This window comes from Lonchura striata, chromosome 12 (assembly GCF_050655825.1).
Source record: "Lonchura striata isolate lonStrDom1 chromosome 12, ASM5065582v1, whole genome shotgun sequence".
NCBI lineage: Eukaryota > Metazoa > Chordata > Aves > Passeriformes > Estrildidae > Lonchura > Lonchura striata.
In genome coordinates this window covers 1,953,718-1,979,265 of record NC_140714.1, presented here as the reverse complement: position 1 = coordinate 1,979,265, position 25,548 = coordinate 1,953,718, and the positions used below count along the sequence as shown (strand labels likewise).

General features: G+C 44.5%; 1 protein-coding gene across 7 annotated transcripts in view; it reads left to right on the top strand.

The window, feature by feature from the left end:
- LOC110469855 (contactin-4) overlaps window positions 1–25,548 on the top strand; it is a 276,477-nt gene that overhangs the window by 175,094 nt on the left and 75,835 nt on the right. For all 7 annotated transcript variants that reach the window (XM_021529011.3, XM_021529016.3, XM_021529010.3 and 4 more), the window contains one exon: window positions 15,561–15,656. In XM_021529011.3, the coding sequence (XP_021384686.3) occupies window positions 15,561–15,656 (96 nt within the window). The remainder of the gene's footprint in view (window positions 1–15,560; window positions 15,657–25,548) is intronic.

Here is a 25,548-nt window from a genome sequence, read left to right as displayed (position 1 = left end):
AGCCTGAACCAACAGAAAAATGCCAACACCACAGTGAGACATGGAGGGCGTGAAGAAGGAGAAAAAGGACAAGGCACACCCAATTTCCTCCATCTTGTCCCCTTTGGACCCCTCATCTAGAATCCTAAAATTTTACTTTTGCACCTGTGCCACACTTAATTATTATTTATATCAAACACTCAGAGCTGGTAATTCATCCTGTAAGATTGAAAACTCTTTTCCATGGGCAGAGATCACAGGCAGTGTCTCTGGGGGCTCTGTCCAGGGGTTCCTGACCCCTGCCAGGCTCCCAGACCTGCCAGGGCAGCCAGAGGGAAGCTTTGGATTCCCACACTGGCTCTGACTGGTTCCTGCCTGGGAAAACTGGATTTAAAAACAAAGCTTGCTCCTTTCCAGTAATGGTGGGGAACTCAGATAAATGGATACATTTTTGACTCCTGGATTACATTTATTTTGCTAAAACAGCATGATCAGCTTAGAAACATTTGGAGTAAAGAAAAAAAAATATAAGGTTTCTCAAGGTGGGCTTTGACAAAACAATTTTTTTGTCTTCTCTAATCAAAGGGATTGCAAGCAGAATTAGCTGAACTAGGAAACACAGAGTGATTTAACTTTACTACAAAGGCTCTGCCTCTAAGAAACTAAAAAAGAGCATGTGAAGCTTCACCCTTCATCTGAGCAATCCCTTGCTTTCCATCCTTACCTTGTGTTGTGTGGTTTTAGTTTTATCTCATTTTTATTTCTGAGGAAATGACTGTTGGCGGTTTTTTTGAGACTGATGGGTGAGATTTGAGGGTTTTTTCTCCCCTCCTTTCAAGAGTTAAATTGTGAGTCTTGGGGCATCAGTAAAGTGTGTTGTTCTTCAAGGGCTGTGATATTCTTCTGTAGCCTTTTCAGGGAAGATTAAGCTGTGATTGAGCCATTCAGCCTCCTGTGGAGGGCAGACAGGGTCAGCAATTTCTTCCTTGAAATATGTATTTAGGTTACAAACTCATTATGATAAAAGTGCTAATATTTCCCCCGAATACTTGCTTTTTGATATGGCATTTTCATTTCAGGTTTGTCCTTTTTTATTTTTTCTTCCTCCCTCTTTTTCCCTTTCTCTTCCCCCCCTTTTTATCTTTTATTTTCCACGCTAGTTGTCTCTAAAATTGAACATATTTTCACCGAGTGAGGAATCTGCTGTGCCACAGTAACAGAATATGGATTAATGATACCCTAAGCCCTGTGCTTATAGCAACACAGGCTTTCAGGAAATAAAAAAGCTTTAAACTCTTGAGTATGGATCTAATAATGGCTTTTCCACAAAGATCTACAGAAACACAGCTGAACTAGATTAAATGATGGGCTTTTTATTTTATAGGCTGGGGCATAGCTTGATGATTTTATTCACTGTGCTATGGTTTCTGCTGGGGAATAACCCTGGAATCAAGCAGGAGTAGTGGCTGGGAGGCGACACTTTGGGGCTGAGCCCACCCCTTCCAACACGTGACCCAAGTTGGTTTTTGTGGCCCGGATCCTGAGGATGGAGATAAAGCTCCCATTGATTTCCAGTGGCACCAGAGTTGGCCCACAGCCCGCCCAAAGTGATGAATTTGCAGCTTTTTCCTCCTGCTCAGCTCCTGTCCCCTTGGCAGGACAGGGAGGATGAGCTCCCAGCGTGTCCTTGCCAAAGGATTAAATCACAGAATCCCAGAGCCACACAATCCCAGGATCAGTGGGTTGGAAAAGACCTTCAGGATCGAGTCCAGCCCAGCCCCAACACCTCAACTCAGCCCTGGCACCCAGAGCCACATCCAGGGTCTGTTAAACACACCCAGGGATGGGGACTCCACCACCTCCCTGGGCAGAGCATTCCAGAACTTTATCACCTTTCTGTAAAAAACCTTTTCCCAATATCCAACCTAAATTTCTCTTGGTGCAGCTCAAGGCTTTGTGGTCTGGTTCTGTCAGTGCTGCCTGGAGAAAGAGCCCAACCCCACCTGACTACAACAACCCTTCAGGAGCTGTGGGGAGTGACAAGGTCACCCCTGAGTCTCCTTTTCTCCAGGCTGGACATCCCCAGCTCCCTCAGGGGTTCCTCACAGGATTTGTGTTCCCAGCCCTCTCCAGCCTTGCTGCCTCCTCTGGACACACTCAAGCTGACCATGGAATATTTACAGAATGGAACATCTCACAGGTGCTGGCAGTTGTTCTGTCACTCTCCAAAATTCCCTGGAGGGAGGTGGTGGCAAGGTGAGGGTTGGTCTCTTCTCTGAGGAAACAAGTGGTAGGACAAAAGGAAATGGCCTCAAGTTGTGGCAGGGGAGGATATCAGGAAAAGTTTCCTTGCTGAAGTGTGGTTAAGCATTGGAAGAGGCTGCCCAGGGCAGTGGTGGAGTCCCCATCCCTGGAATTGCTCAGATGTGAGCAGATGTGGCACTTTGTGACATGGTTTGTGGCTCTGGTGTCTTCCCAAAGGTTGGGCTTGATCTTGGGGGTTGTTTCCAACCTTAATGTCTGATTTATATTTATACCCGCACCTCCATAGTCATCAGATCACCATGGAAAGTTCTCAAAATCACCCCTGGAGAAGCTCCTGCTGTGCCCAGCCCTTGCAAACCCTTCTCAGGGCTGGGCATTTGGAGATCTGGGTATTCAGATTTATTTTCATTTGGTGGTGCTGATCTTCCAGCCTGTTCCAGCTGGGCAGCACTGCTGGCAGGGGCTCCAGAGGAAATGGGACAGTGCAGGGTTTCCCTCTGGTTTAACTCTTGGATGTCCAGGTTGTTTATGATCACAGTGGGGTGATCAGAGCGAGGCAGGACAATTCCTGCTGATTGATGAGCTCCTACAGGGCAGCATCTCTAATTAGAGAGAACTCTGGATTTATTTTACCTTGCTGAGGCTGCAGTTTGTGTTTTACTGCCAAAGCTTTGGAACCAAATCTCCATTACCCCCCACCCCAGGGGTCTCCAGGCTGTGTTTGCTCCATCTCCACCAGCAGCAGCAGGCACAGGACCAAGCCTCTCCCAAGAGATGACCCCTCTCTCCTCTCATGGAGCCATCCCCAATGCTCACAGATGAAATATTCTCTCCCTGCTGTGATAACTTGACTCAATTTAGCCCTAAACTCCTCAGCAAGATTTAGTTTAACGTGAAAATTCACAAAGCTGCTGCCAGCTGCAGGATGCTGGTTTGGAAATGAACCCTCTGGGAGCTGTGCAGGAGCTGCTGCCTTTCTCCTCAGCACTGCTGTTTGTCACACGCTGTTGATTTGGAAATGGGCATCCAAAGAGGAAAATCAAGTTTGAATCAGAGCTGGTTTTCAGTCATATCATTGTTTTGCCCCCTGTTGTTACAAAACTGCCTGAAAATGATGTCTGTGAAACAGGAGTTGTTAGAGAAATGGGATCTACTTTTCAGGAGGTTTTATTTGTGGGCCCCCATGGGGGCAGGATGGCTGATGACCTTCCCTCTGCTCTGTGCTCAGAGGCCTCTCTGAAATTCCCTTTCCAACCCATGGCCATTTCCCAGGAAGGAGTTTCCCTTGAATCTCTAATTTAGCAGATCCATGCTGATGCTGTGGATGTTTTCTGCAGTTAGCCAAAATGTCCAGGGGGCTGAGGGCCCAATTTCAGACCAGAAATGAGGCCCCAGGGGGCAGAGGATAATGAGTCTGAAGGGAGATCTCCTCTGAGGATGCTGGAGCTGGGCTGGAGCATCACTGTGCTGCCCCAGGAGGTTAAAAAGAAGGGGAAAGATCTCCTTGTTCTCTTCCTCCTCCTCCTCATACTGCAGATGTCCCCAGACAGGTGAAATGTCTGATTTTCTGGGTGGAATTGAGCCTGAACTGGTTCACTGTGTCCTCAGTGCCCAAAGAATGGGGTTGGAGGTTGGCTGTTTCCACCTCTGAGCAGGGCAGCAGCCCCACCTTGCCTTTGGTACCTTTCCCATTGGATTACTTGTCTCTGTCGAGGCAGGACAGGAATGAGAAGACTGATCAGAAGCTGCTGAGAGTAAAACTCCAATTTATTCAAAATACACTGCTCTTTTATCAGAGCTTCGTGAGGACCAACTCCATTGGTTCTGAAGTGAAAACAACCCACAGCATTGGTGCAAAGTGCTTGACGCACAGTGATAGAACTTAACTATAAACAGTGTGAAAAACAAGAAAGACAGAGAATTATTTACATTCTTCTCCAGCTCTTTCCCAGGCTTCTGCCTGGCTAAAAACTCGCATTTCTCTCTTTGACTGAATCTGAGTCCCACATTACTCATGAGGGTTGATCCCTGGGGGTCCCTTCCTGCTCAGGATATTCTGATTCTATTCTAGGAACTCTTTACTTTCTTCCCTGTTACCATGAACCTCCTCTGAAGTGAAGGGAATCATGCTGTTGTTTCTAAAAACTCTTCCCTACACGCACTTTATTAAAATAATTCATTTTATAGAAAGGTTGTTTTTTTTTTTTCCTTCAAAAATAATTATTAAACATGAATTAGCATCCAGGACCCAGCACTGCACAGGGCAAAGAGTGGCAGAAAATCCTGCAATAATGTGGTTGCAATGAGAATACTTTGGAGCTTTGACCTACCATCCCAAAATAATTTCACTGTGGTGGTAGAAAGAGAAAATTACTCCCAGCATCCTACTGAAAAGGGCTTTTTTCCAATATCCCCATTGCCAGAATGTTTGCTGTTATATCTTTTACACAAGTAAATCCCATAATTTTCACTGTTAGTTGCTAAGGAACACATTGTAATGGCTGCTCAAAGTCTTTACTGGTGAACCCTCATTGCCCTCCAATGCATTCATTTTATCTTTTGGAGACTAAATTGTCAAGGAAGTCACTCTTTCAAGAACAATTAATAATGAAAATGTTTTTTGTTTTGTTTTGTTTTTTTTGGCGGGGGGGGGGGGGGGAGGGGGGTGGTCTACTGAATTCCAAACAACCAAAACCACAATCCCAGAGATTGATCCATGTGTTCAGCAGGCAAATGGAAAAAATTCCACAGGGATCACTGAAATCTGAGGGGTTGATAAGAGATGATGTGTTTTAAACCTTCTGGAAATGCAGGAGCCAGAGGGTTTGAAATGGAAATTCAGGAGCCAGAGGGTTTGAGCTGGAAATGTAGGAGCCAGATGCCCCTTCTGTTTTTTCACAACCTGGACTTCAAATCCCCAGCTTTTCCCACATTTTCTTTCCCTTTTTCCCTTTCTTTCCCTTTTCCCTGGCATGTCCTGGTGTGGCTGCCTCCCAGGCAGAACCACAGTTCAGAGATAACACTGCCAGCCAGCCATGGCAGCTTGATGACACCAAGGGCACACAAATCTGCTTTAAATCATTTCATTTTCTTAGCTTTTCTTACATCTTACAGCAATTGATTTTTTAACATGACCCAATTTCCCCTGCATCCCCCACCTCACTCTTTTTCTCACCGAAGCCTCTGTGCATTTGAAGGGTTTTGTTGTGACATGAAACTCTGTAAACAAACATCATTTTGGAGCTGGAACATCCAGTTCTTCCCCCTGCAAAGACCCCGTTGTCCCAGGTGTCCCCAAGGGAAAAATGGGAATTTCATCCCTGTTTTTCTCCTGCAGCTGCCAGCTGGTGAGAGCAGCCTGGCTGGGGTGCTCCCAGTTCTTAAATTGGGTGGTTTCCTACCAAGTGTCAAACCCCTGATTCCTCCTCTATTGTAAATGCAGGTGAACCCAATGGGAAGAAATTATGATGTCTGACTCAACTCAGAAGGCTGAATGATTTCTTTATTATAACTATGCTAAAACACATTAATATATATAATATATATTCAATATATATCCATATATAATTATTAATATATAATATATTAATATTATCTATAAATATTATAGATAAATAAATATTTATATATATATAATTATTAATATATATAATACATAAAAGGAGGACACTAAAACTACATACTACTTTCTCTGACTCTAACACAACTCATGACCCTCTCTGAGAGTCCAGCCCCAGGTGGGTTGGATTGGCCACCAGCTCAAACAATCCTCACAGAATCCAACCAAGAACTCATGCCAAGTAAACAATTCTCCAAACATATTCCACATGGAAAAACAAGGAGCAGAAATAGAAATTGTTTTCTCTTTCTTTCCTCTGTGCCCCTCTATGAATAACCTTGAGAGGGAGAGAAATGTGCTTGCCACATTCCTCCAGTGCCTTTTCAAGGAAAAATGCCATTTATATCAACCTCAGCCTTGCTGCCTTACCCAAAATCAGCCTCTCCACCTGCCTACCCCCCAGGACTGGGGCTGGTGTGACCTTAACTCAGGAATGAGGGCGTTTATTTGCATTTTCCCACATGTTCCCACACCCCAGGGCTTCTCTTTGCTGAAATCCTGGCTGAGCTGTGCACAGGCCATCAGTGTTAGCGATGAGCTCCCAACCTCTGCTCCTTCCCCACAGTCCCTGCTGGGTGGAAAACTAGGCTAAGCCTCACGTAAGCTCCTCTTTTTTCCCTTTCCTTTCCTTTTTTATTTTTTTTTTATTATTCTTGATGAATAGGACCAACAGGGAGTTCACAGCAGAGGATGGATCTATAACCTACTTTACTTTCATCTGGGATAGGAGGATCCTGAAGTCAGAGCAGAAATGGAGGTTTTTTACCTGCTTTGTTTCCCCCCCAGGGTTATAAATAAGCTGAATTCATTATTACTTAAAGCAGTGGCACTTGGAAATTATCAATGCACGTTGGCCTAAAGCTGGGAATCTCCTAAGCCTGCAGTGTTTCTTGGGAAATTATTTTGCTTTCTGGCTGGAAGGAGTTCTGGAGAGGGCAGGGAGTTGCATGGGAGGTGTTGGAGCCAGCTGAGGTCACTCACAAGACCACAGTTCCTCTTCTGCTTGAGAAATTCAGGAAAAAGCAAGACACAGGCTTGACATTTCCCCCCATCTCTCTTCCTATTTATTCATTTTGCCTTTAATATGAAAAAAAAATATTTAAAATGCAGATATTTATTTTATCTAGGGGCTTTACTCTTAAAAACTATATGATGATGTAGGTGTTTGTTGTTTTTTTTTTTTTTTAATGGATTTACAAATCTATTGTAAAAACTGATTTTAGAGTAGTAAACATCTGCAGAGCTGTTGAGCTGTGTTTTCATGGAATGTTCTAATCAGTTTTCATGGTTTGTGTGGCTGGAGAACAGCACAAGAAACCAGGAGGTTGTGTTATTTGCTGTGTAATTAGGAAACTTCTCGTGACACCTCTCCTTTTGCCTCTAAACCTCCTGGTCTGTGACTGAAATAATGCTCTTGACCTAGCTGAAGAAATAATTCTGCTCCTTAGATGCTCCCTAGGGGTTCTGTATCAATGCAAATCAGTATTTTCCCTAAATGTGTGGAAGTAGCAGTTCCAGGACCCAAGCACAGACCTGGCAAAGGCCAGGGCTGGATTCTGCAGGAAAATTTCTGTTTCTGTTGATGGGATGCAAGGGCAGCGCAGAACAACTTTATCCCAGCGGCTGCTTTATCTTTATTTGGGTTTTTCTTTCCTGCTTTCCCTCTGGAAAGCAAAGCCAGGAGTCAGCATTGGCATGTGGAGGATGGAGGAGGTTTAAATGTGTTTGTGGAAAGCTGACCCACGTTGGTGTCCCTGTCTGCAGAAACATGACTGGCATTTCATCCTTCATCAGACTGAGAGGGGAGCAGAAAGGGAAAATGTCGGAACTCAAAATGTCCCTCAGACATTTTTGGATGTTCCTGGCCCAGGTCAGGAGCATTTGAGACCCTGGCAGGCAGCTGCAAACAGCTGTGATTTTGGATTTGAGCCATGGAACGATTTACCAACCTTGCAGGGAGAACAAGAAGTCACAAAAGTTTAGATATTACAGTAGAAGTAGTCACAAAGTAGAGGGAAGAATTTTTGAGTGCTGTACAGGGGGTTTTGGTTTTGTACATGGGGGTCAGAGGGTTTAAGATGAATTTGGGATTTGGGCCTGCCCTGTCCTCCCTCTTTCTCCTTCCTCACCTCCATGTTCTTGGTGATGTTGGCACTCACAGATTGGTTTAGAGTAGAAAATCACCATTTAATATAGGTAATAGGCATTGGGAAAAACTGTAACCATGTAACACGTAATGTACCATATAAAAGATAGAAAATCACCATTTAATATAGGTAATAGGCATTGGGAAAAACTGTGAACATGTAACACGTAATGTACCATATAAAAGACAGCAGCAGCCCTGGGTGGGAGAGAAGAAGCAGTCGGGGTCAGAGAGGATGTCAGGGTGTGTGTGTGCCTCTGCCTGAGCTGTGAGCAAACCACAGCAGCCCCAGGAGAAAATCTTTTAGATAACTCACAATAAACTGCCTTGAGACCAACAACAGAGACTGCTGAGCCTTTCTTGAGAAGCTCAGGCTGGAGGAGAGACTTTTCCACCACACGGAGCCACCCCAACCTAGGGGTGAGCTCTGGCAGGAAAATATCAGCACTCTGAAATGCTGCTGAGCCCCAAAATGTGAATTTCCACAGGGAGATGGAACCAGCAGGCACCTCTGACGGTCAGGAGTGGGTTTTTAGCAAGTAAAGGGAAATTTTCCTTTGAAACTTCCTGCTGAGTGAGCTTGAGTCACGTTATCCCGAAAATCTGGGGCTGCCCCTGGATCCCTGTCAGTGCCCAAGGCCAGGCTGGATTTTGGGGCTGGCAGCAGCCTGGGACAGTGGGAGGTGTCCCTGCCATGGGACTGGATGGGCTTTAATGAATTCTGTGGCTCAGTGATTGTATTTTACATTACTTTGGGTCTGAATTTGCATTCCTGCCACTGCCCAGAGTGGGAAGGGGCAGAAGGGCACATGGGGAATACATGAGGCACCTGCAATGCCCAGACATCCCCTGAAAGAGGGGTGAAACACCCCCTGTGCCCATAGAAACTGCTCTCTGCTCACTGCAAAGTCATCTGTGCTGCAAGAAAGTGCAAACAGAGCTCTTTTTTTTTTTTTTTTTTTTTTTTCCATCTAGGAAAAGATAAAAAACTTCTGAGAGTGAAATAACCCTATTCGAGCCAACCCAAGGGGAAATGTCTACCCAGATTTTCTAGATTAAAGTAATAAAATTTTCAGAGTCCTCAGCATTTTGTCTCAAGCAGAGGAGCTGCTTCAAAATAAATGTTTGAAATATTTGCTGTCGAAAGAAGGCAAACTTTTTTATGAAGTGGAACATGAAGACAAGGAGGATTTTTTTTTTTCATAATGTCATAGAGAAGAGTGGTTTGATTTGGAAAATAAAAATGGGTGGCTTGCAGGAATCTCTCAGAGCTCCTGCTTCCCTGTAAGATCAGTGGTGTGAAGGAAGGCAGAATTGCCCTGGGGCTGCCTTGCAGCCGGTTTGGAAGCAAGGATCAAACCCCAGTGAGGTGGAATTTCAGCCATGTGGGTTCAGAAATCAGCCTGGCTTTAACAGATGGGGTCAGAAAGACTTGGGGAAAATCCAAAGAGTCTCAACACAGAACTCACACAGAGATGTCCAGGATGAGAGATCAGAGATGGGGCTGGTAAAGTTGATGCCTTGTCAATGGCCACAGTAATGAAGTCCAAGGGAAAATATTTTCCAACAGGAATAGGGGTGGGGGGAATGCCAAGATATTTACCTCTAAAACTTCTTTTTCCTTTATTTTCTCCTCGGCAAAGTAGAAATCCCAGTGAAATTTCTGCTCTAAAGGTCAAATTAGAAAGCTTTCATCCCCAGACTTGTAAACTATTTCTCAAATCAGTGACTCTCAAAATTATTCATTAGAACACCAGCTCTTAAACTAAAATTCTATTAAGCTCTGTATCAAAGGGGTTTTATTCCAACCCACACAGCTCTCTGGGTAGTCCTGACACACCAGCAAGGACACAGCCTGAAGAACTCCATCTCTGTGAGTTGGTGAAAGGGATGGCAGAAAACCAGCTCTGAAAATCAGGTGCACTTTTATAGAGACACTGTTTGGGGATGGTGGGGCCATAAATATCAGCAGGCAAATCTTGTTTGTTGTGGGTGCCAGTTAGGAGCTTCCTTCCTCCTTTCCCTTTCCCTTTCCCTTTCCCTTTCCCTTTCCCTTTCCCTTTCCCTTTCCCTTTCCCTTTCCCTTTCCCTTTCCCTTTCCCTTCCCTCTTCTCCCTTCTCCCTTCCTTTTTTTCATCCCCCTTCCACTTTCCCTCATGGATTGACATGCACTGGAATCCCCTCTCCAAGACTGGTTTTGTATTTTTAATTCTTTTTCATATATTTTTAAACACCCACAGCTTGTAGCCAACAGCCAGTGGAGTGGGATTATCTTGCCAATGCCTCCCCTGTCCACTTGGCTGTGAGTTTTGTCCACGACACCAGCCTAATCAGATTCCCCTGGGATGAGTGGTGTGCTCTTTAATAAAGGCAATAATCTCATAGTCTTCAATGCAAGGACTGCATATGACCTTAAACATCACCCTAAATTTTAGATTGCTGGGATTATTTTAAAATTATAGAAGGGGTTTGAGAAGGCAAAGCCCATTATGATCTGTAAATCTCTTTAAATCATGCTTAAAAATTGGCTTTGGGTGTTTTGGCTGTACCCAAGGGGACTGGGCATTTCACATATAAGAAAGGTAATTACTCCTTACCTATATCATTATTTCCTGTTGTGTGGGTGCTTTAAAGTTCATTTAATATTAGTAAAGGTGGTATTTTGTTCACTTCAGAATACTCAAAATTGCCGGCGAATGTGTGTTAGCTTTCTAATTTATCAGTTCCTAAATTATCATTTATTTTTAACCATTCTGTTTTCCTGTGCTCAAGTACAACCAAGTCTTAGGGTTAACTACCAATCCAACCCCCTCATAAAACACAGACTTGCTAAAAGAACTCCTGAAGTGCTGATCCAAGGATTTGTTGTTCATCTAAGTGAAATAAGAGTGCCCAAAATTTATCATTAGTACAGTGGGAATGGCACTAAGGCAGTGCTAATACCCAGAAATTCCCAGATTTTTCTGTAAAACTCTGCCTTAATGTTCAGTGCCACAACATGGGCAGGTACTGGGAAGTGATGCCACAGATCCCAGATCCCCCAAAATTTGCTCTAAAGCCCAGCAGCAGCTGTCAGCCCACCAGCTCCTCACTTTGGGCAGGGGTTTATTGTGTTTTGGGGTTTAATAAAAGCTTCAGCAATCTGAAATAACCCACACCCCCTCCAGACTGAGTCGTTTGTCTCAATAAATGGCATTTGGAAACTTTAATCAAACCCATATGGCTTTGCACAGATGTGTGGGTATCACCCACCCTGCTCCCTCCCTGTGCTGCTGCTGGGCACAAACTCTGGGTTCCCCCTGCCCAGGCCCCTTGGATGTCTCATTTTGTAGGAATATTGATCCCGAGGGATGCTGCTCCTGTGCTCTGGGGGCTCCTTGCCGATAACACCAACTCAGCTGAGTGATATCAACGATGTGTTATCAAATTTGCTTTGCAAAACTCTCTAGACAAAGACTTTTTAGTAAAACCCACTGACATTTTTTGTTTTTCTGAGCCTATTAGCCGTGCTTTTCTTTGGCAATTAAAACCCACTGATGTATAAAGCAGTGATTGATGTGTGTACATTTTTGTTGGAATATAGGAGAAGCAGAAATCATTTCATACCAGTTAAACAGGAATAATAGGTGAAAATAGCACTGACACTGCTTTTCTAATCATTAGGAAAAGAATCCCTGAACTGTAATGACAAAGGGCTCACTAATGGTGAGGTTTTGACAGCATGTCATTCAAGGCACTTCACAGCAGAGCTGCCTCCCACACGACACAGACACAGAAATTTGCTTTCCAAAGGACATGCAGACACCTGCCACCACCAATCTGCATCACTGACTCTTCATCTCATTTTCTAAGATATTTTTTGGGTGGTTTTTAATAGCTCTTGCACAGAGGGGTCTCTCCTAATTGCAGCACTGGTGTAATTACGAAGCATTTTGTGTTCTAAAAATAGGCACGTGTGGAAAAAAATCAAAGCAAAACATGGGAAGGCTCCTCGGGCAAAGAAAGCCAGCAAAACAGAGCTCAGCTTTCACAAAAAATAGGGATCTCTGTCACATCCCCAGTGCCCTTAGACTGGCAGGCTCCTGAGGGAAGTCTTGCTGTTCCAGTCGGGTTCCTGGGGCATGCTGAGTTCAGGAATTCTGTTATTTCCATATTTTCTGTTATTCCCATTATTTATTTCTGTTATTCCCATTATTTATTACTGATATTCTCATAATTTCTGTTATTCTCATAATTTCTGTTATTCCCATTATTTCTATTATTCCCTTCATTTCTGTTATTCCCATTGTTTATTTCTGTTATTCCAATTATTTCCGTTATTTCCATCATTTCTGTTATTCCCATCATTTCTGTTATTCCCATTATTTCTGTTATTTCTATAATTTCTGTTATTCCCATTATTTATTTCTGCTATTCCCATCATTTCTGTTATTCCCATTATTTGTTATTCCCATTATTCCTGTTATTTCCATTATTTATTTATTTCTGTTATTCCCATTCTTTATTTCTGTTATTCCCATCATTCCTGCTGTTGCTGCAGCCGTTGATGGGAGCAGAGGGGCTCTGCTGGGGTAGAATCCCACCACAGGGACCATCAGTGGAGCTGGAAATGATGAGGGATGTAAATACAGAAATCTGAGGCCCAATTTCACACTGACCCCAGCAGCAGCAGCTGATGGGACTTTGTTTGTTTGCCCATCCTTTGGTGCCACCCAGGGAATATTTTTAAATATCTTTAAACCTTTGCCTAGGAGTCACTTAGAAAAAGAATTGCCACATTTCATAAAGTCCAAACCCAAGCAGGTCCTAAGAAGGGAGAAAAGGCTGCAGTTCCTTTTGTTTTGTTTATAATTGAATCTTCTTTGCTATAAAGATTGATTTTTATAGGCAATATTTGGGGAAAACTTTCATTACTCTGGACAACTTGGGTAATTGTTGGTATGCAAAGCCATATGGGTTTGATTAAAGTTTCCAAATGCCATTTACTGAGACAAACAACCCAGTCTGGAGGGGCTGTGGATCATTTCAGATTTCTTAATCTTTTATTAAACCACAAAACAGGTCATTCCACACAATAAACCCTGCCCAAAGTGAGGAGCTGGTGGGCTGACAGCTGCTGCTGGGCTTTGGAGCAATTTTTGGGGATCTGGGATCTGTGGCATCACCTCCCAGTACCTGCCCATGTTGTGGCACTGAACATTAAGGCAGAGTTTTGCAGAAAAAATCTCATTATGCCAGCAAAGCCATTCAAGTCCCCATTAAGGGCTGGGTGTTGGTGTGTGCATTGCACTCCAGTGCATTTCAGAAGCAGATGTCAAGGCTCTGTGCAAATATTAGCTAATTAAACCTCTTCTGAGAGACACAGCTGAAGGACTTGTCCTCAGAGATGTGCAAACTTTGTCACCGAGAGCTGAAGTGACTTTCCCAAAGTCATGCAGCTGCTTTTAAATACATCCAGCTGAAATTAAATAATGCATGCAACTTTCTGTGAGTCTGTGCAGCTTGATTTAGAATTGATACTGTCCAAAAAGTGTTTAAAAGGCACCTTAACTCATTAAATGAGGTGCAAGTAGCTGTTACTCACAATAACCTGTCTCCATTCCTATTACACCCCCCTGTTGTGTTCTCTTCTTGAAATCATTACTAATTGCTAATTACTAATCTTTATTTAATGCTGGGGCTACTTCATCTCACACAATATTTTTCTATGCTCATTGGAGCCCTTGGTTGGTATTGTGAGAATTGCTGGCAGCACACTGATCTCCGGAATTGCAAGTGTTAATATTTTCTTCCTCAGTTTTTCCTTTTAATCTGGTGGGTTTGTTTGTTGGGTTTGGGTTTTTTTATGGGCAAATAAGAACAAAAATCCTCCTCTGCTGCCCAGGGTTTTTAGGTTTGAGGACAAAGGGAGGTGGAATTCGGTGGTGTTGTCACCATGAGGCTGAACCCTCCACTCTGCAATTCCAAGATTGCAAGGTGGATCCTAAATGAAGCTCCCTCACTAATAAAATTTCATTATATCGTTGTTCATTCCAATTTAGGTGTTGCAAAAATAAATCTGTGGCCTTCAGAAAGCGCAATCAGCCTGATGGCTTTGATGAGGCCTTTCTTATAATTATCTCAGTCTTGTTATTTTACTCAGAAACAGATTTGAAGTGCTTGCATGAGGCTTTGCAGAACCTGATGGTTTGCAGTGCAAGCAACAGTGATGAATGCTCTGCTTTATTCGCTGATTTTGACCATCCTTGCAGCATTTCCTAGATGTTCACTCAAGCAGAGTCTGCTTTTCCTGGTAGCAATACTTTCCTTGTCAATATTGATGTAAAAAATAGCTCATTTATTCCTGCAGGCATTCTTTGGGCTTTAGGCTGTTACTCCTCCTGCAGCTGTCCTCAGAGAGGATGGGATCCAGCCTTGTGTCCATGTGCAGTCAAAATATATAAAAATCTGTGCACTGGCAGGTGGCCAGAGGAATGTTACAGTGATTCTTGTACAATTAAAAAAAAAAATAAATAAAAACAAACTAAAAAAAAAAAACTTGTAAATTTTATAGAATTTAGGAATGAAAAATTGTATCTCTCTAATTGATATTTTTTCCTGTTTTCATTTTGTCCTAAATCAGAAGAGAGAAAAGCCCATAGAGGTTTCTTTCCTAAAGAGGAAAATGAAGCAGTGACAACTTTGGATTTTATTTATTTAAATTTTTCTTAATTATGTGTGCAGAAAACATTTTTAAGAGAGGATAAAAACCAAGGCTCAGTTTTCCATCCTCGTAACCTCATAATGATGCTCCTACCAGTTCCTGCTGATAAATATTTATCACCTCTGTGTTTTCTCTGGTGCCCAACTGCACTGACAACAGGTTTGTGATTGCCAAACCAAGGCTCAGCTACACTGGGAACAAGGGAAAAACATGAAAATTGAAATGCAGGGAATTGTTAAAGATCAGAGGCTGCCAAAGTGATTCCATGTCTTGGTGCTCCCACGAAGCAGCTGCTGGTGACAGTCCTGGTGCCACTGCTCAGCTCAGAGTCACCTCCTCACTTCACTGAAAATCTCCTGAATTCCGTGTGCAAGGAGAGCAGGGGGAGTTGTATTTTTGCAGTGCACAGGCCCTGAGGAGAGGAAAAAAAAGAGAGGTGGAAGGAGGAATTGAATTGAATTTAATTTAATTAAAGCACTCTGTGGCTAAACATGCAGCTGGTGCAAGAGGCTTCCACGTGGGGAAGGAAGGGTCTCCACACATGGGATGGGAGGGCAGCAGCAGTGAGGGAAAACAGCCTGGAATTGCTTATTTAAGGCAGTAATTCTTCCTGAATTCATACAACAAGCATTACAGGTGCTGGGGTTTTCTCCAGCTGTGTCAGCCTCTGTGGGTGAGGCAGCACCTTCTCCCCCTTTCCAGCCTGGGGAAAGCATTTCCCAATCCTTTTGTTGATGCTCCTGCTGCCTCACAGATCCCACCGGCCCACCCTCCAAGCTGATATTTGCTTTATTTCATCATTCTCCTTTAGTGATCAGCCTTTAACTGAATTCTTTCTCTCCTGGCAGACCTTGAGAACTTCAAGACCAGGACGAGGAGCACGGTGTCCGTCCGCCAGGGCCAGGGCATGGTGCTGCTCTGTGGGCCCCCGCCCCACTCCGGAGGTAAAGAGCTTTCCTCCTCTTGATTTCAGTGCCTGTGGGATATCAGAATCTGTGGCATTGATGATTCTGAGATTGTAAAAGTCTCTGTCTGTCAGCCCCGCTGCCAAAGCAGAAGCCCTAATTGGTCTGTGCTGGTTTCCAGGTTGTTTATTCTGTTTTTCTCTCACATGTTCTGCTGCCCTGCCCAGCTCTGTCCTGCAGGGCAGCGTGTGGGGCTCTGCCCTCAGTGGGATGTGACAAACATTAAATACCAGAAACTCCCTGGGCTGCATTTACAAGAACGTGCCAATATCTGTCACCTACGTTGGACAGTGTGTCCCCAGCCTGAACCAACAGAAAAATGCCAACACCACAGTGAGACATGGAGGGCATGAAGAAGGAGAAAAAGGACAAGGCACACCCAATTTCCTCCATCTTGTCCCCTTTGGACCTCTCATCTAGAATCCTAAAATTTTACTTTTGCACCCGTGCCACACTTAATTATTACTCATATCAAACACTCAGAGCTGGTAATTCATCCTGTAAGATTGAAAACTCTTTTCCATGGCCAGAGATCACAGCCAGTGTCTCTGGGGGCTCTGTCCAGGGGGGTTCCTGACCCCTGCCAGGGTCCCAGGGCAGCCAGAGGGATGCTCTGGATTCCCACAGTGGGGTTTCCCTTCTCAGGGAAGAGAATTCTCAGGATTCTCAGGAAGTTTGAAGCAGTCACCTGCAAGGACAGGGCTGTGGCAGGGCCACCCTGGTTGAGAGAGTCCTGGTGACTGGGGAAGCTCCAGTGGAGGACAAATGCAGAGAAAGAGATTTTATTAATATGAGCATAAAATTCAGAGATGAACTGATGCAAACTAAAGCAATGTGTTCATATCCTGAAGGTGTGGCCAAGACCTTGTGCAGCCTTTCTGGTTTGTGGCCTGGGTGTGTCTCCTGATAAAAAGTTGAAGCTTTTTGACAGAGCCACTTTTGTGCATCACCTTTTCATTATCTTCTCTTTTTCAAACACTGTTGGCACTATTTTTTTGTATCCTGGGTACTCAGGATGTGTGCAGATGTCACAGGGCTTGCTGTTTGCTTCAAAGAGGGCGGTATAAATGTTTAGAAAACAGTCAACAATTCTTTCAGTTTAGCACAACCTCATTTTAACTGTGCCAGTTTGTGGCTTCCTGAGCGTGTGTGTTGCCCTGCTCTGTTTAAAATCTGTTGGAGAGGGAGTGGTTCTGTGAGAATCCCTGCTGGGACTCTCGGTGTGCCTGACAAGCCCCATGTGTGTGTCCCTCCCCACCAGGACCCACACCAGCCACTGCAGCTGGCTCTTCATCCGGAGCTGCTCGCTCCGTCAAAACAACCCAACGTCTTCCACAGATCTGCGGCCCTTTTAAAGAAATTTGCAATCCTGCTTTGAGGTCTGTCTGGCCTCATCAGCTGGATGGGAATTGCCCCGTGGACCATGTGCTGTCGGGCTGAGCTTATTGCTGGGCTCGTGGCAGAGCAGCTGGCAGAGCTGCCCAGGGGCTTTGTGCCACTGGGACCCTTCCCAGCCAGCAGCACCGACCCCACAGCACTGCCCACTCATGGGGATGATGCCTCAGCTTCATAAAAGCTTTTAAAAAGCTTTTTTTTTGAGCTTTTATGTTTTTCACATTCTGTGCTCCTTTAGTGTGTGGGTCTGAGCTTCATATCAGGGCATGGTGAGCTCTCTGCACAGAGCAGGGAGACAAAACAATTCCTTCTCCAGCTGGGCACCAAATGACCCAAATCTCAGCCCCAAGAGCACAAACAATTTGGGGGAAGCTGCTGCTCATTGGGAAGTGCCACATTCCGCAGGCAGCCCCATCCCAGGGCCCTGGCAGTGTTGGCAAAGCTGAGCTGGGGGATCAGCTCCCTGCAGCCCCCCAGAGTAACACTGCCCGTGTTTAACTGTGGTGCAACAGGAAAAGCCTCCTCGGCTTCCAAGTGAAAAATAATCCAGCTCATTGGAAGCGCGAGTGGTAATAAGGGGAGAAAATGCAATTACTTATTTGAGAATCTGATTAGGGCAGCGAACCCAACTTCGTCATCCTTGCAAAAAGTGCCTGGTGGCATTAATGACCACTGCTGCGACATAGGACTAATTGTGGGGAAAAAATACACTTTTGCGTTTTTTTGTTTTTTTTTTTTTGTTACTTAGTTTCATACATGCATTGAGAATGAAATCTGAAAAAGCAGAACTATTCAATCTGAGAACTGTTGCTTTGCTGATGAGGGTATTCACTGGAATAGTAGAAGCCTGAAAAAAACATCCTGGCCAGGCGCTGAGATTTTTGGGAAAAGAAAAACAGTAAATGGGAAAGGAATTATTTCCTGTCAGCCATTGTGTCACTGGTTGTCTTGGGCTTAAAAATTGTGACATTATTAAAAAGATGCTGATTAGAGTCCAGACCATTAACCTTTTATCTGTTGTTCACTCTAATACTTTGCCACTTGGAAATATCCCTTTTTGAGGAGCTGTCAGCTAAAAGTGAAGTTATGTTGGCCTACATACATTAGTTGTTGAGGCTTTCTTTTTATTTTTTCCTGTTAATGATGCCCAATAAAGAGTTTCCTACTGTTCAAACGTTACAGGAAATTCATCCTGAAAATGAGTCCACATGATGAACAAGTCCTTCCAGCATCAACAAATGGGCTGTGTACAGCTCGCACGGAACAGTTTGGGCATTGCCGTGCATTGTCCCAGTTTTTGGTTGGAAATGAGGTGGAAATTCAGGCACATGGATCTCAGCCCATCCCCCAGACCCCAAATGGAGACGGAAGGCGCGCTCCGTGCGGCGGGGAGCCGCTGTTTGTCAGGTCACTGCCTTGTGCTGGTACATTCTGTTAAGCAGCATAATGATGTGATGGCCTCCTCTGATGAAGTGCATGCTGAGTGCTGGAGATTTGGAAAATAAATGTTCATCTGCGGCTCGGGAAGTGGCTGGGCTGGAAAGCGGAATAAATGCAAATCAAACATTTGCTTCTGCCGCGTTTTCCGCGCTTGCAGCAGCGGATTCCCAACCCCCCGAGGCCAGTTCTGCTGTATTGATGACCCCTTTGTCTGCTAGAAGTTCCAGTTCTTTTCCTCTCCTTTTTTATTTTGCCATCTCCATTTGTTCCTAATGGACTGGTAGAAACCTGCCTTCGTTGTTAGGATTTTTCTGTGATAATTACCCTGTGTGTGAAGGGTGTTCCCTCATTATTTCTGCAGCTTGTTCAATCAAAAGCCCAGCAATTGTCTTGTGTCAACCACTCTGCCCTGAAACTCCACAGGAGAAATCACTGAAGAGTAAATATTGCTCTGGGAACGTGGCACTGGGGCCTGGGTAACAGCATGATGAGCTGCTGTTGGTGTTTAAGTGGACAAGAGGAAATAGTCAAAAATCCTAAAAGTGTGGAGCTTACATTTGGCTTTGGTTTTGGTGCAGAACACTGGGGGCCTCATTGTGGCCACGTTATGAACTGGGCAGTGCCCAGTGATGGAGTTAGAAACTGGTTTGGACATTGTGGTGGCATCAAAGAGCTCCTGTGACTTCTTTGTTGAGTCTCATTTAGGTGCCCCAGCCTGTCTTAGGATGAGTTCTGGAATTTGGACAGAAGACAAAGCTCTCCTGCTTTGTATTTTCAGAGCCCTGTGAGATCAACCATTGGCTCACAGAATGGTTTGGGTGGGCACGGACCACCCAGTGCCACCCCTGCCATGGCAGGGACAGCTCCCACTGTCCCAGGTGTTCCCAAACCCTGTCCAGCCTGGCTTTGGCACTGCCAGGATCCAGGGACAGCCACAGCCACCCCTGTGCCAGGGCTGCCCACCCTGCCAGGAACAATTCCTGCCCAAAATCCTATCCATCCCTGCCCTTGGGCAGTGCTCAGGGTGAGCTGTCACGGGAGCAGAGGGGAAGAATCCCCTACCTTCACCATCTGGAGCATTTCGAGCCTCAACAGGGAAAATATCACCAAAACAATCTTTGTTTTTTCATTCTGTTGCATTTTTAAGCCATTTAGAAGCCATAAACAGTTTCAAAGTGTACAATAGTGTTCAAGCTAAGCTCTTCATGGAAATGTTTTCCTTCTGAGGAGCTCTGCAGGGGGAAACACCTTTCCTTGTTTGCTTTTCTTGGTGTTGTTAATCAAATTTGGCAAGATACATTTCTTGTTGAGATAAACCTAATTGAAACAAACAGAAAGCTCCAAAATCCAAAGCAAACACTCACTTGTGTTTCTCAGGGCTTTGAATCTAAGCTGTGTTCCAAAGGGGATATGCCTGGGAAGTATTTGGAGGTCACTGTCCCTTTAACTTTATCTCCAAATTTTAAGATAAAATATTCTTTTGTGCCAAATAGTCTTTTAATTTAACTTCGTGGGAGCTGAGACATTCAGCTGCCACTTTTATTAGATTTATTTGATAGTCGGGGCAGGGTTAGTTAATATTTTAACAACTACAGTTTTCAAATTCCTTCTAACATCCCTGGCATTTTATTGTGAGTCCAGAGGCTAAAATAATACAGACTTAGAAAGGATTTTCTACTTGACAGGCTGGTAGCACACCCTTCCTCATGCAGAACAAACGGATCTGGAAATCCTTCCCCTCCCTTCTCTGGGAAGATAAATGAACTTGTCTTTAGGATTTCTCTCCCCCCTCTTCCTGTGAGTTTCTCGTGGTTCATCTTTAGAGGGATCTATAACCATGTTCTCATGACATTTGCCTTGCAGCCCTCGTGGGAAAAGCCTGTGGAGATGGAGCTCTCCAAGTGCTGTGAGAAATGCTGAGTGTTCACAGAGGGCTGCTGAAAATGATCTCTCCATCACTTGATTATTTGAATTCCGTGCTGTCGCTGCAGTCCCTGGTGGTGTGTCCTGTTCTGAGAGCGCTCTGTGCTCCTCTCACCACAGCTGGAGCACATCTGTTCTCACTCCCAATCTAGCTCAGGAATCTGGGCAAGAAATCAGCCAGCTGATGGCTTTTTTAGACAGCAAAGTGCTCAGCTGGGCAGGTGGAGCCCACTGGTGTTCTGTAGGATGTGTCTGCTCCTGTAGACACATCCTCAAAAGTTCCTGCTGACCCTGGAAATGAATCTCCCAACAATTCCTCACTCTGAACCTCGATTCCTCAGCCACTTTGTCCCTCTGCTCCTTTCTGGCCTTCCTGGGCATCTGGGAGCTGTGTCCCCTTGAGTGAACAAAGGCAGGATTTCAAGGAAAATCCGTTTTCTGTCTCTGCAGTGCCCACGTTCTCAATGCGCTTGGAAAATTCCATTTTCCTGAAGAGGAGGAGATTCATTAAAGCTCAGTTGTTCCCATAATTCTTTCCTATCTGATGCCATCACTCCTGATGGAAACACAGCCATGGATGGGAACACATCCGTGTCCGTGAGCTGAGCTGTTGACAGAGAATTATTCCCAAATCTTTTCACAGATTGGGTGCATTCAGGTTTTCTCATTCTCTCCTGCCTTTCTTTCCCTGCCAGTATCCAGGAAAAGTTTTAGTTCTGTTGCACAGCTTAATCAAGTAGAACTAACTAAATTTTAGCATTTGACAGAGGAGATGGCAATTCTGATCCCATCTCAATCTCAGCCTTTCATGCTGCACGGACAGGAGTGAAGTGTGGACCCCAAACGTGTTTGCAGAAAGCATTTTACAAATCCCAGTGCTGCTAAAACCACTCCTGGGCACAAAATCATTAGTGGCTGCTCACTTTTTCTCTCCTTTTATTATTATTTTTTTGAAGAGATGACGGACACTTCATGGGCTGGGAGCAGTGAGGATTTTTGGGCTGTCGGTGTGGCTGATGGCCTCTGGTGGGATGAATGGTTTGGGGGGTTTGTCTTGTAAATAATCCATCCCACAAGTCATGTCTCATGCTTGTACAGCCCCCACCAGGCAGTGCAGCGAGGAAGGGGAGCAAACCTGGGAAAAAATCAGGAGGAAAAAGGCAATTATCAGGCATTTTTATACCATGATCAGCAAATGGAGCATAGCAGGAATCCCAGAGCTTTTAATGTCCTCACTCCACTACAGTAACTTTAACACTCAGCCTTTATTTTCCTGTTTCTTTCAGTGGGGGATGCTTAGAGCTTTTGAGAAATGTGAATTTTATAGAACCTCTATTCCCAGTTCCCCCTTGCCAGGCAGGTTGTCAAAGGGCTGAGCTACCCCTGTTATTCCTTATTAAAGAATTGATAGTTTCTCCTCTTTCTCTCCTGTCTTAATGTCTTTGGAAGCCTTTGCTGCTTGGTCAGATTTGGTTCCAATTAATGAGGAGCTAATTTAGAGAGAAGCCTCGCACACATGGGTGGGCACCACGGTTGTAAAAGTTCCATTTCCCCAGGAAACCAAGCAAAAAATCTGCTAAGCTGGTTGGAAGTTGGTTCAGCTATTTGTCAGGAGGCTGCAGGGTTACTGAGCAGCCTGTCATGGATCACTCCCAAGGCTGGAGGGAAAATCTGAGCAGGTAAACTCTCCCTTGGGGCTGGGAAAAGCAAAGAAAAAGGAGGCAGGGAAATATTTTCCCATTAGGGACAGTCACTGATGGATTTTGATGTACTGGACTGTGATTTTGGGGTGGTGTTGGCAGACCTGGAGCATCAGGAGGGGTTGCAAACTTGCCTGGGTTGTGGGGCAGGTGTTAAAATTTGTTTTCCATGGATAATTCTGCTTGGAGGATGCAGGGAAGGACAGAGGGCAGGCTCAGTTTCCAAACAGGGAAATGCCCCAGCAGGGTTTTCTGGGGCAAAAAACAACCAGTTTCCATGAGCTGGGGCTCCACAGCTCACAGCTGACTTTCCTGGAATGGGAAGAGGTGAAATTCCAGCAGGATTTTCAGGAATTCCCAGGAGATGGATGTAGGATGAGTGCTGGAGATGTGTGGGAGATGGAGGAGACCATGAGGAGAGCAAAGGATGCAGAAAAATACCTGAATTTGTACCAGTTTTTCCTCTTAATAGTTACTTCCACTCCCATGTCCCCAAAAGCAGGAAAATTCCCCTGTCAGAAGTGTCAGCATCCTAAAAGTGTTTTCCAGAGCATGAACAGCTGAGCTCAAAAACCCTTTAAGTGATTGATCTCAGGCCAAGATCCAGAAAACAACTTCCCAAAGCTTCCAACAAACTGCTGCAGTTTGTCTCCTGCTCCTCAAAGCTGCATCTGAGCAGCCTGGCAGCATTTCTGCCAAAAAATTCCCTCAAAATTCAGCCCAAGTTTCCCTCCAGGTGTCTCCTTCCATCACAGGGAGTAGGTGAATCACACACTGGGTTTCTGTAATTCGTCTGTGTCTGGCTCCATGTGATGGAGATTATTACAGTTCAGCAAAAATGGGGTTCATTAAACTTAAAATCAGGCATATGAAACTCTCATTTAAATAAAAAGTGATTGAGAATGGTAACTTCCATTTAAAGTGCATCTCCCATCATTTATTTTTTATGCTCTGCCACAGTCACCGTTTAAATTATTAAAAGCAAGAAGTAAAAAGTTTCTCAGGAGATAGAAATGGATTAGATTAAAATTAATCTGACATAATCCTTTCTGTGAAACTGCTGATTCAGTTTGTGCACAAGTTTATCAACATATTTGAGGATGAAGGATAAGGATAAATTCTCCTCTCATTTGGGAGTGCTTTGGCTTGATATTTCTGACAGCACAGGGAACACACAGAGCTCTCTTAATTGAGAGATTTATGAAATTACAGATATTTCTTACAGCACAAATGCCAAGCTCATCACAGATTTACCCTCATTTAAGCACCTGAGGGGGTGAGTGTGATCTGCCTCATTGCAGCTGGGATGAATTTTGAGGTGCAAAAACCAGGGGCTCGGACAAGAACAGCCCCAGATTTTCAGCTGGCACGTGTCACTTGTCCCCTGCAGCATCAGCACCCCCAGCATTCCTGTTTTTGTGCCCCAGGTGGGTGGCAAGGACACAGGAGGAGCTCTGGGGTCTGTAGCTGGAAGGGAAGAGGCTCAGCCCTGCACTAAAGGCTTTGGAAACAGTGGAATAATAAGGAACACGATGTTAATGGATTTTTTATTTATCAGTGACAGCTCGTGACATCTTTAAAAAGAAATCATCTACGAGGCAGTGGTGTGGTTTATTCCCTCTTTGGCTGCAGTCAGCACTAAATGAAGATTGAAATGGGATTGAGAGAGGGTAGGGCCGGCAGGGTTTGGCTAAAGATGAGTGAAACCTGTCGTCTGACAGAACCCAGTCAATAGCATTTATGGGGAGCTGGAACATCTTGTGATGTCTTTATGAACTAAATTAGAGAGCAGAGTCCTGCTCCCAGGCTCTGCTAACCCTTTCCCTCCACATCCAGCTCTGCTGGCCTCTGCCAAGCCCTCGGAAGCAGCAGGGTACAGAATGTGTGCAGTGACACAAACGCAGCCCTGATGTGTCAAATTTGGGGTTCCACAGCCCTGGGTGCACATTCTGCTTTGTTCAAGTCAGCAGTCCTGGCTCTGGGAGCTCCCATTCCTATGGGGCTGATGTTTTGTTGTTGAAAAATCAATAGGGGTATTGGCTTGGGCATTTCCTGTTGCCTCATGCTCATGGTCGCACCTAAAAATGTAACCATGGTGTGTTTAAATATAATAAATGTGCAACCATGATGATGTTTTCAGGTGGTAGGTATCAAAGAACTTTGTTATGACACTAAACACTGATTATCTATCAAATAAACCAAGATAATATTTCCTTACTGTGTGCTACAGGCAAGTGCCCTGCAGGCCATACCCCCTCAGGCTGTTTGGGCAGGTATTTCAGCCTTGGATTGGATCATAATTTTAATTCCTTGCAGTAAGAAAATTCCTCTGCAACCAACTTTTTTTTTTTTTTTTTTAGAGGTTTGATCTAATCTCTTACAACTACAGATCAAAGGTAGTGAAAGCTGGTATTAAAGGATTAGCTAGGTCACATTGAAATATGTTTTAAAACAAGCCCAGGGACCTTTAACTTTTCTGAAGCAAGTGCACACACTAAAAAGGATTTTTAGGCTAACTCTCTGTGACTTTAAACAGAAAACAAACGGATGGATTAAATCTGTGAGTCATTCCTTCAGGTGATGGGGGGAGCACTTTATGTAACACAAGCCTGGAGAACATCAGCAGTGACTGAATCTCTCACAGCACAAATCCAGAGCAGAGGTTAAATTCAGTGTAGTGCACGTGCCCAGCTTCCCGTGTTTTTATTCTCTTTGGATGATTGCTCATAAGAAATTATCAGCTTCAGCCCAGGCTCCTTTTTATCCTTTTCTCTGGCTGATCTCTCCTGTTCCCATGTGGCACAGGGCTGCTTTCTCTCTGGCTGTCAGGTGAAGATGAGTGCTCCTTTGCAAAGATGTTGAGGCCAATCTCTGGATCTTATCAAGCCATTATTCCTTATTTAGGACCAGAATTTCCTCACTGAAATGAGAGATCCACTCTCTGGATCTTATCAAGCCATTATTCCTTTTTTTAGGACCAGAATTTCCTCACTGAAATGAGAGATCCACTCTCTGGATCTTATCAAGCCATTATTCCTTTTTTTAGGACCAGAATTTCCTCACTGAAATGAGAGATCCACTCTCTGGATCTTATCAAGCCATTATTCCTTTTTTTAGGACCAGAATTTCCTCACTGAAATGAACTTAGAAAGAGAATCACCCAGCTGATCACTGCTGGGGTGAGCCTGACTCCAGAAATTTCATTTTAAATGAGAAGGGCTTGGAAGCATCATCAAATCCAGTCCTGAGTGAGCACCAAACCTGCTCCAGGAGGTATCAGAGTGATAAACTCAGCTTGGCTTGGTGGGTGGCTTTTCCTTCCAGGCAAGACTGGCTGGAAATGTCTGCAGGAGAAATTTGAAAAGCCTGTCAGACCAAAACCATCAAGTTTCTCCCCAAAGCAGCCAGGCTGT